The sequence below is a fragment of the Apodemus sylvaticus genome, chromosome 7 (assembly GCF_947179515.1).
Source record: "Apodemus sylvaticus chromosome 7, mApoSyl1.1, whole genome shotgun sequence".
In the NCBI taxonomy this organism is placed as follows: Eukaryota; Metazoa; Chordata; class Mammalia; order Rodentia; family Muridae; genus Apodemus; species Apodemus sylvaticus.
In genome coordinates, this window is record NC_067478.1 from 14,231,476 (window position 1) to 14,247,198 (window position 15,723).

The following is a 15,723-nucleotide window of genomic DNA, read 5'->3' on the forward strand; positions in this document are numbered from 1 at the left end:
ATGGATATCCATTTGCCTCCTGAGCAAATGGTGGAAATCCTCTCCTATCTGGATGCCTTCAGTTTGCTACAGGTTGCCCAAGTGAACAAGGTAAAAGCTCCTGGGCTGAGTCCTCCATGGGGTGCATCCTACATAAGGCCGCTTTGACCTTTCCTGCTCAACATGGAGTCTCAGCTACCCCAGCATCACCCTCACACAGCCTGCCTGGCTGCCTGCGTACCTACCTTCCTTCTTTCTTTCCTTCTTTCCTTCTTTCCTTCTTTCCGTCTTTCCGTCTTTCTGTCTTTCCGTCTTTTCTTCTTTCCTTCTTTCCTTCTTTCCTTCTTTCCTTCTTTCCTTCTTCTTTCCTTCTTTCCTTCTTTCCTTCTTTCCTTCTTTCCTTCTTTCCTTCTTTCCTTCCTTCCTTCCTTCCTTCCTTCCTTCTTTCCTTCTTTCCTTCCTTCCTTCCTTCTTTCCTTCCTTCTTTCCTTCTTTCCTTCTTTCCTTCCTTCCTTCCTTCCTTCCTTCCTTCCTTCCTTCCTTCTTTCCTTCCTTCCTTCCTTCCTTCCTTCCTTCCTTCCTTCCTTCCTTCCTTCCTTCCTTCCTTCCTTCCCTCCCTCCTTAAACTTACCTTATTCAGACCTGTCTACTCAGCTCAGCTGCTTCTCTTGACCAACAGGCGCACCAGCCTACAGAATAGCAAACGGATATATCTAAGGCTGGTGGGTTAGCTTTATCCATTCTGAAGACCTCAAATCTGGTTCAATGAGGCAGGAGCGGTGGCTCACATCTGCAATTGAAGCACTTGGGAGGTGGCAGCAAGATGATCAGGAGTGTGGGTCAGACTCAATCACATGAACTTAAACCCAGCCCAGGCTACTAGACACCCTATCTCAGAACAGTAACAGTGATAACAAAATTCTGCTAAACGAGAAGAACCAGCTGCCCTGTGGAGATGTGCTGCTGACATGAATCCTTGAGATTCCTGTCAGACTTTTGGAGGCTGAACCTCCTTCCTCTGAGCCCTCAGAAGGTGACTTGTGTTTGCTGGGGTAGGTCTCTCCAGTCTGGGTGCTCCTGGAGATCTATGATTGTGTTTGATTAACCTGTGTAAGCCCAGCAAAGAACAAATTGAGAGCAGGAGAGGGAGGTGGTTGTTGGTTTAAGGATTCTTTTCTCTCCCATAGAGCTGGAATGCAGTTGCAAGCTGTGATGTCCTGTGGAGGTAAGGAGAGGGGCAGGGTGTGGTGGGAAGAGGGGACAACAAGAGGGGACAACAGGAAGGGAAGAAGAGGCCTCCTGATTGTGTACCTGGACCTCCACTGTGCAAGGATGGTTAGTGAATAAAAGTTTCACACACTGTAACTGTGGCTCTAAGGTGGGTGACTGGGTACGGCCTGATGGGATTGCAACTGTGCATTGCAGGAAGTTCTGTCGGAAGAGATGGCTCTTCTGTGACAAGGTCAACCTACAGCTCCTGGGCACAGAGACATGGAAGCAGTTCTTCACTTCTCGAACATGGCAAGAACATGCCAAGTCCCGGGCAAGGCCAGAATATTTTATTTACAGAGAAATTCCTTCAGAGTTTGGTATGGGCTTGGGTACCCCAGAAGAGATGCCCACTTTTTTCCCCATTCTTTGCAGTCCTACACTCTCATTTAATAACAGGCAGGGCATTGTAGCTTAACCATATGCGGCTGCTGTGCTAGCCTAGCCATGGAACCAATCTGTGATCTGCTGAGTTGTTGCTCCACATTGTAAAACCTGCCCTATCCCTCCCTTTCCCTGAAGGTTCAAACCCTTCCCATTGTGCAGAGAGAATTTAGTGGGAAAATTACTAAATTGACTTTAGTATTTATCTTTTTCAACAATCTACTTCTGAACAGTTTTCTGATGGAGAGATACTTTTAAATTTTTTATATTTATTATTTTTAGTATGTATATGTGATTTGTGTACATGGCGTATACACAGTTGTGTTATGTGATGTGTATACATGATGTACTGTGTATGTGTGTGTGTGTGTGTGTGTGTGTGTGTGAAGACAACTTTGTGGAATCTGTTATCTTTTCTGTTTGTTTTGAGATAAGGCCTTACTATATAGCCATGGTCAGCCTGGAACTTGCTCTGTAGACTAGGCTGGCCTCAAACTCAGGAGCTCCTGCTTGTCTTCTCTGGGACTGCGCTATCTTTCCACCTTTTTTTCCTTTCCTTTCCTTTCCTTTCCTTTCCTTTCCTTTCCTTTCCTTTCCTTTCCTTTCCTTTCCTTTCCTTTTCCTTTTCCTTTTCCTTTTCCTTTTCCTTTTCCTTTTCCTTTTCCTTTCTTTTCTTTTCTGTTCTTTCTTTTTTGTTCTCTCTCTGTCTCTCTCTGTCTCTCTGTCTCTGTCTCTGTCTCTCTCTCTCTCATTCTTTTTTTCTCTTTGTTTTTTTGATACAGGGCTCTTCTGTGTAACCCCGGTTTTCCTGGAACTCACCCTGTAGACCAGATGGGACTCCAACTCAGAAATTCACCTGCCTCTGCCTCCCAATTGCTTGAGATCAAAGGCATGCACAACACTTCCTTAGCTCTTTCTTTTCTTTCTTAAGACAGATCTCATGCACCACATGCTGACCTCAAACCCTTCATGTAACAAACTCAATGACCTGAACACTGGCTCCTTCTGCCTCCACATGAGTACTGGGTCACAGTCTATAGGCCTCTAGGAACAGAACTGAGCACCCTGCCCACTGAGTTACAGCCCCAGCCCCCAGCCCCCATTTTGAATTTATAGAAACAGATTAAAGAGGAAATGTCTCTGAACAAATGACCAGCCTGCAGCTTGCTTGGCTGCCTCTCACTTCATCCTTTCCACAGCTTTTATTCAAGCCTTCAACATGGCAGAGGGAAAGGAAACATAGCTCCTTCGGTTTGAGTGCCCCGTCAACTGTCTGGAGTCTAAACATTGTTGTGGTTTCCTTGCAGGATTTTGGGCATATGCATGTTATATCTCAGGGTGTGGCTTAACAAGAAAAGGACAAGGCAAGTCGGCTGTCTGTATTGTGACTTCCATGACCAAGATTTCCACTTGGGATATTCATAAGGTGAGTTTGGCCAATGAGTAGCAAAAGTTACCTGGATGCCCTAAGAGATGGATTGGGGGGGCAGTAGTACCATTTTATTTTTTATATCTATAGGAATTCTGTTTTCATGAATGTTTGTGTGAAGGTGTCAGGTACCCTGGAATTGGAATTAGAGACAGTTGTGAGCTGCCATGTGGGTGCTTGGAGTTGAACCCAGGTCCTTAGGTTAAGAACAACTGGTGGTCTTAACTGCTGAGCCATCTCTCCAGCCCAATGTTTCTGTCTTTCTGTCTTTCTTTCTGTTTCTCTCTCCCTCCCTCCTTTTCTCCCTCCCTCTTCCTCTTCCTCTTTCTTTCTTTCTTTCTTTCTTTCTTTCTTTCTTTCTTTCTTTCTTTCTTTCTTTCTTCCTTCCTTCCTTCCTTCCTTCCTTCCTTCCTTCCTTCCTTCCTTCCTTCCTTCCTTCCTTCTTTCTTTCTTTCTTTCTTTCTTTCTTTCTTTCTTTCTTTCTTTCTTTCTTTCTTTCTTTCTTTCTTTCTTTCTTCTTTCTTCCTTCCTTCCTTTCTTTCTGTTTTTTTGAGATAGTCTTGTAATCCGAACGGGCCTGTAACTTGATTGTTGTAGACTAGACTGGCCTCAACCTGCGAGTGACTTTCCTGCCTCTGCCTTTCTGGGCTGGGATTCTAGGAATGTGCTACCAACTGAGGGATGCTTAGATCGTTCATATTCTTTGCATGTAAGGAAGAAGGTGTTCCAGTCTGGACGGGGCTTCCAAATCAAGCTGGTGGGTGAAAGCAGTTGGAATTATCAGTGCTCAGACATGATGATGCTCTTGTTCCCCAGGGCGTTTTGACCTGGGTAAGCTCAGGACATCCCGCTGTTATCCAGCATTTGACTACCCTCCCTGAGATGCACATTGCGGTGACTGTAGATACAGAATCAACTATCAAACTGTGGGACTGTCAGAACAGGGATGCTCTGGCGACAAACAACCTGTTCTCTCCATGCCAATCACTGGAAGCTGTTGATACCCAGGATGGCGCAATTGTCTTGGTAAGTGACCCCCGAATCTGGAGTAGTCACACAGAACAAAACACTTGCCAGTTTGAGGTCTCATTAATATCAAATCTCAATTTGCCTTCTTGAAGTCTCTGCAAACCCTGAGAGTCAATCACAGTAAACCACAAAGATGGCCATCCCTTAGCCTTTGACCTATTTCATGTGCATTTCCTTAAGCCATTCTCTTAAAAATATGATTTCAAAATTCCTTTCTGGGATCTGGGGATAGATGGCTCAGTGGGTAGCAGTCTTTGCTGTGCAAGCATGAATGCTCAAGTTCAAATTCCTGACACTCACATAAAAAGTGTGATATGGCTAAATGTGCCTGTAACCCCAGTACTGGTGGGGATGGAAACACAAGGGTTACTGGGACTAGACTGCTGCTAGCCAAGCAGCCTAGCTCTATGTTCAATAAGAGACTCTGTCAGGAAATGAGAGAAGAGTGATCTAACAGGATACCTGGCATCCTTCCCTGGTTTCCATGTATGTACATGTGCATACATAAAAATACATATACCAGCACACACACCCAATTTTTTTAAAGTGATTTTACAGCTTCTTCTCTTTACATGTTTATTATTGCTGAATCCATGAAATCGGGTAGGGACAATAGAGAAAAATGTGAATTTTATCAGGTATTGAGAGAAAAGGATAATGATTATATCCCAGTGAGTCCTGCAGAAGAGTGTTTTATGGCTTGGAATATCTTTACACATACCATACCTCATGTGTTTGAGACAGAGTCGCATGATGTAGTCCTGCCTGGCCTAGATCTCACTGTGTAGACTGGGGTTGTAACTCACAGAGATCAGACTGTGCTGCCCATAGAGTGTTGGGATTAAAGATAATCATGCCCTACAAATGTTTCTTTAAAAACCTCCTGCAGGGCATGCTGGTGCATGGCACAGACAGGTGAATCTCTTGAGTTTGATGTCAGCCTGCTGTAAGAGTGAGTTCTAATACAGCCAGGGCTACAGAAATTCTGTCAGAAAAACCAAAAAGCCAAAAAATTATTTTGAGTGTGAATATTTTGCCTGCATGTGTGTCTATGTATTTTGAGCATGCTTGGGTGCTGGAAAAAGTCATTGGAGCCCCTGGAACATTCTGTCTTTGTCTCTCTCTCTCTCTCTCTCTCTCTCTCTCTCTCTCTCTTTCTCTCTCTCTCCCTCTCTCTCTCTCCCTCTCCCTCACTGAGTCATTCTCCCCAAGTCTAGAGAGTCTTATTCCATGGGATCAGCCCAGACACTCTGTGAGGCAGGCTGGTCAGAGCTTTGGATCTCATCACTGGACTTGAAGACTCAGTGGTGTATCTCAGAGCAGGTAGCACTGTTTCCTCCATGCTTAACCTTTTCCTGCTGACCAGGTGCCGGTGCTCTGATTTCAGGCAGGAGATACCTCGGGTAACCTCTCTGTCTTTAGGATTCCCGACTTACACCTCATTTCCAGAGTCAATGTATTCCCATACGGTATTGATGAAATCTACTGCTCTCCTCAGAAGAAATGGGTCTTTCTGAGGAAGAAATATTCACCTATCTTGCCAAAGGTAGGTCTGTTTTAGCAACTCCAGGGTGAAGGTGGGAGACAGTGGGAAGGTCCAGCCCTCAGAGAGGTCCAGGGAGACCCCTCCCCCTCTCCTAAGCCCTATCATAAGGAAAGCCATTTCTACAGTCAGGGAAGAATAATGTCTTGGAAGCAGTCAGGTGACCAGTCACAATGGCAGATGTCTAGTAGTGAACTGTTCTTGAATTGTGCACAGCCAAAGGATGACGGCAGGTGAAATAACAGTCCTCAGGAATCTTTGCTGGCTCTGAACTCAAAGCAATTTTCTATCACTGGCAGACATGACCACCAGAGGTGACATATTTCAGAGAAGTGCTGCCACACCCAGGACTCTATATAGTGCCTTCTCCCTTCACTGCCAGCTCTCTGGTGCTTGGTTCTTAGGTACCATGAGAGAGATGGTCCACTCAGAGGCCAAGTACTCCTCAGGGCCCAAACATATTTATTTAGTTTTATACATCGATATACCTTCAAAACAGCCTAGATTACAGTATGACAGTCTCAATGCCTCATTTACAGACAATGTTCAGAACAGCCCTGGACTAGTCCTCTACTTAACCAAGGTCTGTGTGTTGCATCCATTGTGGTAGGATGATGGTGGTGACCTAAGACCTGGGTCAGGGATTCCATACTGTCCCTGAATGTGATGAGATGGTCAGGAAGACTGTGAGTTATTCTGATCTTGAGTGGGAGCAATGGCTGCTCCTCCCTGTCCTTGGGTGGGGAACAGATGGGGCCAGTCCTGGGTTTCTTTATAAAGCTCCTTGTCAGGAGTGCGCATGTGCAAGACTGCAGAGATCTACTCTTCATTGATTCCACTGGGCAATCCTCTCTGCAGGTGTTCTACATGAGCAGTTTACTGAGGACATCTGAATTTCCTGCCCCTGTGTGTACCATCCTCCAGTTTTCTTTATGCCAAAGAGCCTTCTGGACCCCAAGAAGGGAGGACAGGATAACCCTGATGTCCAGAATTGGCCCCCAAAAATTCACAAAGTTTATCACATTTGATATGGAGCTGGAAAACACTGGGACAAAAACAACTGTTAAAGGTAAACCTTAGAAAACTCTCAAGGCAGACAAGATGGCTCATGCCCAAAATCAGGAGACTGAGTCAGGAGAGCTTCATAGAGGGTGCTGACTCACAAACAAAAACGATGAGGCTGACAAGATGGTGTAGCATGTATACATGTTACATACATACATGAAGACATGTACACAATTCAAAACACACACACACACACACACACACACACACACACACACGCACACTTATAATGTTAAAAAATAAAAACAAAAGACTATCCCTGGTAGTGCACACCTTTAATGCCAGCATTCAGGAGCAGAGACACATATATCTATCTTTCTGTGTTCCAGGCCAGCCTGATCTATGAAGTGGGTACCAGGTTGGCCAGGGATGCACAGTGAGACATTGTCTCAATAACAGAAAAGCTCAAATGAGAAGCAATAACAAACTATATTATGGGGTGGCAAAATACCTTAGGGCCCTGGTTCTCCACCTATGGGTCGTGACCCCCATGGCAAACTATTGTCTTCAAAAATACTTTAATCACAATTGATAACAGTAGCAAACTTACATTATGACCTAGCAAAGAAGGTAACTTTAGGACCAGGGTGACTCCCCAAGGCCACATGAAAACTGTGTTAAAGTTCAGTAGGCAGCATTAGGAAGGTGGAGAGGAGAGAGAGACACTTAACTACCAACCCTGGCAACCTAGTTCAATTCCTGGGGAACCACATGATGGAGGAGTGATCCAAATCCCTCAAGTTGTCCCCTGACCCTCCCATTTGTGCTGTGGCATGAATACCTACATAAACATAATGCTGTGAAAGCAATTTTTCAAAGAAATCCTGATTTCTCCTCTGTCTCTTGAAAGTGCTGATAGTAAGCTGTAAATACTTGTCATTGTTTTTCAGTTTTAGTCTCTGAAGACAGGGTTTCTCTGTGTAGCCATGGCTAACCTGGATCTTGCTCTGTAGACCAGGCTGGCCTTGACCTTGGAGATCCCTGGCCTGTGGAGGGATTGTGGATCTCCACACGATGCTGCTGCACATGATGTTTCTGTAAAGGGAGCAGGAGGCTCCTTGGCCAGATGTGAACTCAGGCCTGTTTGATGGTCCCTGCACTAGCGAACTATGGTTCTCTTGGGCAGACATGTTTCCATTTCTGTCTTGTACTAGATACTGGGCTCTACTGTCCTTTCTCAGTACAGTCATCTTTCCAATGTTTGAGCTATTGACTGTCCACACCATTCCTGTGTCATAGCCTGCCTTCCTGTGGCCAAGGACATGGGCTTGTCAGACCAGTGGACTGTGTTTGTTTTGTCTACGAGATTAACATGCTATGGAAGTAGGGATTTGCTTTGCACTGAGCATTAAGGATTTTGCTCTTGCTTCAACGATTGAAAAAAATTGCCTCTGCATTTTGTATTTGTTTGGAACAGGACATTTGTTTTCAACCTTCTCATTGCCAGAATATAAGGAGAACCCCAAATGTATGGGAGTCAGTGATAAGGATGTGATTGTTTGTTCAACTCTGTCCACTCTCCTGCTCTTCAGCATGAATGGTCTTCGTCTGCAGGCATTTCAGTACTACTCAGAAGAGATCTTGAGCCTGTGGGTGGTATGTTTAGAATGTTTGCTCTGTAGTGGGTTTTTTAAAAAATAAAATAGATTTACATATTTTGAAACTGCATACTGTTGGTGTGTGCGCATGTGCACTTGTACTTAGGAGAGCACTTGCAGAGGCCAGAGGCCGACTTCCTGGCATTAGTCTCTCTCTTTCCACCACCTTCACATGGGCTCAGAGCACCAGGCTCGCTCAGCAGGTGCCTCTACCTGATGAGCCATCTCCTAGGTCCTCTCCCTGTCTTTTGATCTGACATTGACTTCAGCCTGCTCACAGTTGGGCGTTCTTTGTAGGACCCCATTCATGTCATTGTCACCTTTTATGATGGCTCTTTGGATGTGTATGCGTGGGAGGAGAGAACCCAGCGGCTCAGGAGGTGTTATCGGCTGCAAAACAGGAGATGTCTGCCACCACAAAGGTGAGCTCTGCTTCTTGACTTCAACTGCACATTAATTTTCAAACATTTATGGTCTGGAGAGATGGCCATCAGTTAAGAGCACTGGCTGCTCTTCCAGAGGACTTGGCTTCAATCCCCAGCATCCACATGGTGACTCACAACTGTCTGTGACACCAGTTCCAGGGGATCTGACTGACTCCTTCACACCAATGCATTTAAAGGAAAGTTAAACATATTAAAAAGTTCTTTGTAAAACGGCATTTCTAAAAGAGAAATGAACTTTCTATAAAAAGACATGACCAAATTTATGATCTCTAGCATCACACAGAACAGACATGGTGCTGTGTATGTGTAATATTTAAGAAGTAGAAACAGGAGGACCCAGAAGTTCAAGGTCACCTCTGCTGTTTAGGAAGTTTGGCAGCCAATTGGCTTCATTGCAAAAGCATCACAAACAAATTAGGAACTGGCCAAGCATAGCACAGGCCTTAATTCCAGTATTCGGGAGGCAGAGTCAAGTGGCTATCTTGTCAGTTCTAGGCCAGCCTGGTCTACATAGTGAGTCCCAGCACAGCCACGGCTATAGAGAGATTATGTATTAGGAATGAAGGGAGGGAGGGAAAAGAAAGAATTGCTACTTCTTGGGACCTCAGCACACACAGTCATGTCGACAGTCTCAGTCCCACAGGAGAAGTGTGGGAATTGTGTCCTCATAGCTTGTCTTTAGTGTCAGGATTGGTTCTCGAGTGTGGCCCCCATTTGGTTGCTTCATCAGTGAGCTGTCATTATCTCCACTTGGCTAATTTTCCTTGGAGTTTTACTTGCCTTCATCCCAGTTATTTTCAGTGATCATGGTGTGGTGGCACAGGCCCCAATCCCTGCACCCAGGCTGCTGAAGCTCATGTTGCTTGACATTTAGCAAAACAGCCTGACCCTGTTTCCATAAAAAAGAAATCAAAAGCAAAAAGTTGGGTTCCCCCGTCTTACAGGCTTTTCTGTGTAGCCTCATCAGTCTTGGGCACAAGCTCACCTTGAACTCCACCTAGAGATCCACCTGTCTCTGCCTCCCGAGTGCTGGGAGTAAAGGTGTTCATCTAGAGTCCCTTTTCAACAAGAGTCAACAGTACACTACAATTTACCTATATAATTTATATTACATGTGTGACTTACCGATATTTCCCCCTGTGTACATAGAGGCACACGGGTATAATTCCAATATGCAGGAAACTAAGGCAGAAGAATTACCTCAAGTTTGAGGCTAGCCTATGCCACATTCAAATTCAATGCTAATGTGGGCTGTACAATGAAACCTTATTTCAATTTTTCCCCTCACTCTATGAAATTTCTATTCATTCTTTTGATATTTTTTTTGTTGTTTGTTTGGTTTTGGTGTCTTGTTTGTTTCTTCCACTGTGCTGTGGAGAGACTTTGTAGTTTGATTGTGTTACATTTCTCCCTTGTTGCTTAGGTTGCTGGTACTTGGGAGTCTCCAGCCAAGAACTCCTGCCTAGACGAGAGTCATGGAGCTTTTCCTACAGATTCTCTTAGTCATTTTTCCCATCTCAGATCTAGTCTTTCCTTCTATGTGCTATGAATTGATTATTGAATTATTCAGTAGTGGGAGGTAATAGAATGTGGTGACTTTTGAATCTTCCTGACATCATTTATAGGAGATCCTATTCCATGTACTTAAAAAAAAATGAAGAAACAATAATAGTGCAGGTCATCTCCTAGGCTCTGATGCATCTGTTTGATGGAATTATTCATACTGCTTAGATCACAGCAGCTTGCTGTGATGTATTTTAAAATCTGATCTTGTGATAGGTTCATTTTTCTTGTTTTGCACAAGAAAGCCTTGGCTATGTAAAGTCTCTGTGTGTGAGTGTGTGTTTGTGTGTGTTTGAGCACGTGTGTGTATGCAGTTGTTTTGAGACATCTTGTGTACCTCCAGACTGGCCTCAAACTTGCTACATAGTTAAGGATAGCCTAAAACTTTATGTATCCCAGGCTTGCCTTGAACTCCAGAACCTTCCCCCCTCTCCCTCAGTCTTGGCTGTTCTCATAGGTATTAGTTTCTTCTCCTTCAGGATTTGGAAATGGCTCTAGCGTGTCCTCCTGGTCTCTATGATGTGCTGAAAGATCTACTGCCATTGGGGTCTGTCACTCTATAGATGATCAGGTGTAATGTCCCTCTGAATTCAAGGTTTTGTTTTATTTTTTGTTTTGTTTTTTGTTTTTTGGTTTTTTTTGAGACAGGTTTTCTCTTTGTGGCCCTGACTGTCCTGGAATTCACTCTGAAGACCTCGAACTCAGAAATCTACCTGCCTCTGCCTCCCAAGTGCTGGGATTAAAGGCATGTGCCACCACTGCCCTGGTGATTTCAAGTTTTTTGTTTAATTTTTATAAACTTGTTCTCGGTGACTCTAGTTTAATGTGTTGGAGTTTAATATATTTGTCCTTGATCTGCTTTTGACTCTATAGACTATCTGGTAGACTTACCAATTTGGGGAAGGTATTTTGATTTTCCTGTGCTGGGGGAGTAAATCCAGGGTCTTGCACACGTAAAGGATAAACTCTCATAATGAACTTTACCCCAAAATTTCAGGGAGTTTTGATGTGTTATCTACATGCCAGGTGGAGGGAGATAGAGGGGCCATTTTCACCACCTCAGTGCAAAGGAGAATATGGGTGTGGTCGACAGGTTTTGGCTAGGGTCTGCACAGCCACAGGCAGAGGGCTGTGTACTTGCCCAGGGCAGGCCTGACACTTATGAGGCCCTGAATGATCTAATAGAGGTTTTGTTCAGTAGTAAGGAACAGAATGATTGACATGTGCCCCACCATCTCCACGCCCCCTGGTGGGGAGGGGATGCATTGCTGTATGCACTCTGAGTAGACCAAGTTTGGCTAAGGGTACACAACTCAATTAAAAAAAAAATTAAATTTATACATTAACATCTTTGTTTTTTTTGGGGGGGGGGGACAAGGTCTCACTATCTAGCCTAAACTAACCTCAAACTGCTTCAAACTCTGTCAATTCTCTGGCCTCAGCCTCCTGAGTTGAAGTGATTTATAGGTATGTGGCATCACAGTGGCTGCTCTCTCTGTTCTGTAATGTACTGACCAACAGAGAACTGAGAAATGTGGCAGACATCTACTGCAGAAGGCTGGGATTGGAACTCATGCTATGAATGACAGTCTTCCTTTGCCAATGTGCACAGTTACTCAGAATTAACCTGAGATGGCTCAGCAGTTTAGGCAACTGCCACCAAGTCTGACAAGTTCAGTCTCTGGAACCTGCTTGGTGAAAGGAGAGAACTAGGTCCCACAAGTTATTATCTACCCACTCCATGCATAGGAGCATATGCATGCACTCAGGACACACACACAGGCACATACAGCCACACACACCCATGAATGCAGTCACACATAATCACACAGGCATGCACACATAGGCACAGACACACACACACCAGCACTTCCCCCACAAGTGCACATATACACATACACACGTGACTAATAAGTATTTTTATTTATCTCATGTATAGGTGTACACTGTCTCTGTTTTCAGACACACGAGCAGCAGAAGAGGGCATCGAATCCCATGACAGATAGTTGTGAGCCAATGTGTGGTTGCTGGGAATTGAACTCAGGACCTCTAGCAGAGCAGTCAGTGTTCTAAACCACAGTGCTATCTCTACAGCCTCCAACAACTAAATATTTAAAGGTTTAATCTGATACAGGATGGTGATGAAAAGACAGTCATTTCTTCATCACTTGATAAACCTCACTCCCATTTGAGTACTGACATCTTTGTTTTTTTGTTTTCCTTTGGCAGCTCCATTGAGAAAACAGCATGTGACAATGTGAGCATAATTCAAGTGATAACAAATAGTTCTGTCCACAGTTTGATAATGGCACATTCCTTGAATTCTGATTTTGAAAACTGAGTGTGTTGTATGTCTTCTTCCTCAATGATAATAAAGGTATATTTCAAGCCTGGGCTGGTGATTTCAGTGTTGCTAAGAACTGAAGAGGCTAAATGTAGCCCTGCACACTTTTAATCCTGACTTTGGGAGGCAGAGGCAGGGGGAAGATCTGAGTTCTGAGGCCAGCCTGGTCTACAGAGCTAGTTCAGACCAATCAGGGGTACTTCATGAGAACCCATCCCTGAAACTAAGTTCGTGGCTAGATATACAACCAATTTGGCTGTGACGTCTGTCATTTCATTGCTATAGGGTTCAGTCTGATGACCAGGCCATGTGGGCAGCTTATCACAGCAGAAGATATGTACCAAAAACAAAAAAACAAAAAAACAACAACAACCTTTTTTGAGCCTATAATTATCCCTCCCCCTTCCTCCATTAAACCTTCCCATATACCTCTCCTCGCTGTTCTCCTTTGAATTCTTGATCTCTTTTGTTTTCCCTCAAAGCACTTTTGTAAATCCAGGGCATATGGGTTGGAGAGATGGCTCAGCAGTGAAGTCCACTGGCTGTTCTTTCACAGGACCTGGTTTCAATTGCTAGCACACAGAGAGCAGCTAACACCTGTCTGTAACTCCAGTTCCAGAGGATATGGTATCCTTCAGACAGACATGCATGCACGCAAAATAGTATTACACATAAAAATATTTTTAAAAAGAGAAGAAAAAGGGAAATACTATTACTACTACTACTACTACTACTATAAGCCAGGCAATGACAGAGCACACCGTTAATCCCAGCACTGGAGTACATTTACAGCTGACCTAAAAAGAAAGACATTCATCCCAGCCAGGTGATGGTGGCAGTGGTGTCCCCCTTTAACCTCAGCACTCAGAGTCAGAAAGAAGCAAACAGATCTGAGTCTGGGGTCAGCCCATCCTACAGAGTGAGTTCCAGGACAGCCAGGGCTACACAGGGAAACACTATCTCAAAAACACAAAACAAAACAAAAGGCAAAGAAAGCAAAAATCATCTCAGCATGATGATATGCACCTTTAATCCCAGCACTCAGCAGCAGGCAGAGGCAGGTGGATCCCTGTGAGTTTAAGTCCAGCCTTGTCTACATAGTGAGCCTAGATCACCAGAGCTATAAAGTGAGATACAACACAACAGATAGGGATTTATACCATGATGAGAACAGGACTTGGGGCAGGGACAGAGAACGATGGATGTGATGCTCTCAAGGCCAGGGATGCCAGGGCAGCTGCTGTGTCCTGGCAGAGACGGGGGTTGGATTGTCTTCTTGTGCCTCTGCAGAGAACAGCGCCCTGCCAATGTTGGGTAAGCAATGAATAAGCCTGGGACAGAGTATTTTTCCCACATACCCCATCTCATCTACACTCATTGTTAATGGTCCTCAGGAAGCTACTGCGACCACCATCTTCAGCTCACACTGTGTGGGGAATCTCAGAGCCTCAGAAAATGTTTTTCAGCTCATCTTCCTACTGGTCACCTGATGGTCCCTTTGCCAGATGGCCATTATTACAACATTGGCTTAAATACAAGGAGAGGAAGTGTTTGTTTAGGGGCTAGAGCGATGGCTCTGTGGTTAAGAGTACTGGCCGCTTTTCCAGAGGACCTGGGTTTGATTTTCAGCACTCACATGGTGGCTCACAACTGCCTGTAACCTCAGAACCAGGAGGTCAAATGCCCTTTTCTAGCTTCTGCAGGCAAGAGGTTTCATGTTTGAGGCTAACCTAAACTCCACAGTGATTTCTAGGCCAACCTGGATCATAGGATGATATTCTCTCTCATTCAAACACACACACACACACACACACACACACACACACACACACACACACACACAGAGAGAGAGAGAGAGAGAGAGAGAGAGAGAGAGAGAGAGAGAGAGAGATCTTAAACAATTACAGGTTGTAAAAACAATCTGATCTCTCATTAATGGAAAATATCCACTGTTAAGGTGTCTGGGGTAGATATGCCTCATGTCTGTTACAAGGAGTTACAAGAGATCTGCATTTGAACATCTAATCAGTCACTCAGGGACAGAAGCCAGGGCCATCCCCTGGCTCAGCAAACATGCAAACAGAAAGTACAAAGCCAGGCATTGGGGCACACATCTTTCATCCCAGCACATGGGAGGCAGAGGCAGACCGATCTCTAAGTTTAAGGCCTGGACTATATGTCACAATTCAGGCTATCCAGTCAGGGCTAGAGAGAGAGACCCTGTCTCAAAATCAAATAAAGGAAAGAAAAAAGAAAAAGTAAAAAAGAAGAAAACTGAGGAAGTGTAGCCCAGGGAGGCCTCTTCAGGCTGTAATCCCTTCTTCAGGCTGCTTTGGTTTTGCTGACCGATTCACATTCTAACCTGTAACTCCAATGGTAGCAAAGCCAATGGTGGGGTCTGCAGTCCTCAAAATATTTTCAATCTGAAACAGAGAGCATAGTTTAAAAAGTGTGTCTTTATGTGTATATAGACATACATCCATTTTGTATGTGTGTGTCTATGTATGTATACATGCACACATCCATGGTGTATGTCTGTGTGCACTCTACATAGTGCTGGGTTCCTTGAGTTATTGTCTTAAAGGACAAAGCAGCACAGTTACCATGGGTGCAGACCCTGTGGATTCACAGGAGAAGGTATTTTGGGAATAAAAATAGAATCCGATTTCTAGTTAGTAATATAATCAGCAACATGACTCTTTTACTCTTTTTAAAAACAAAGTCTCATTCTTTAGCCTAGTTTGACACGGAATTCATGTGCAGTACGTGTAAAAGTGCTTATCTGCACAAGTCCACATGCATGTGTGTGCACACAGACCAGCAGTAACCATCAGGTGTCTTCTCTGACCAGGCCTTTCTACTAGAAAGTGAAGTACACAACCACATACTCTCAGAGGCTGTGAGGGTATGGAGAGGTATGTCCTGTTGATCTAATTCAGTTCTCAAGGTAGACATAAACATGGAAACCAGATTCCCTACACAAGTAATTTGGAGCAACTTAATGGGCTTCACATAAGCAATTAGTGTGTTACTCTGGATTTTCTAGAAAATTCTGACAAGTACATCGTCATTTG

At 44.3% G+C, this 15,723-nt stretch overlaps 1 protein-coding gene across 1 annotated transcript; it reads left to right on the plus strand.

Annotated features, from left to right (window-relative positions):
* Positions 1–12,646, plus strand: LOC127689515 (F-box/WD repeat-containing protein 15-like). The gene is made up of 10 exons (XM_052189218.1): positions 1–90; positions 1,167–1,204; positions 1,405–1,568; positions 2,940–3,058; positions 3,878–4,087; positions 5,478–5,636; positions 6,492–6,702; positions 8,116–8,294; positions 8,594–8,718; positions 12,535–12,646. The coding sequence occupies exons 1-10, from the start codon at positions 1–3 to the stop codon at positions 12,644–12,646; spliced, it is 1,407 nt and encodes a 468-aa protein (XP_052045178.1).
* The last annotated feature ends 3,077 nt before the right edge of the window (positions 12,647–15,723 follow it).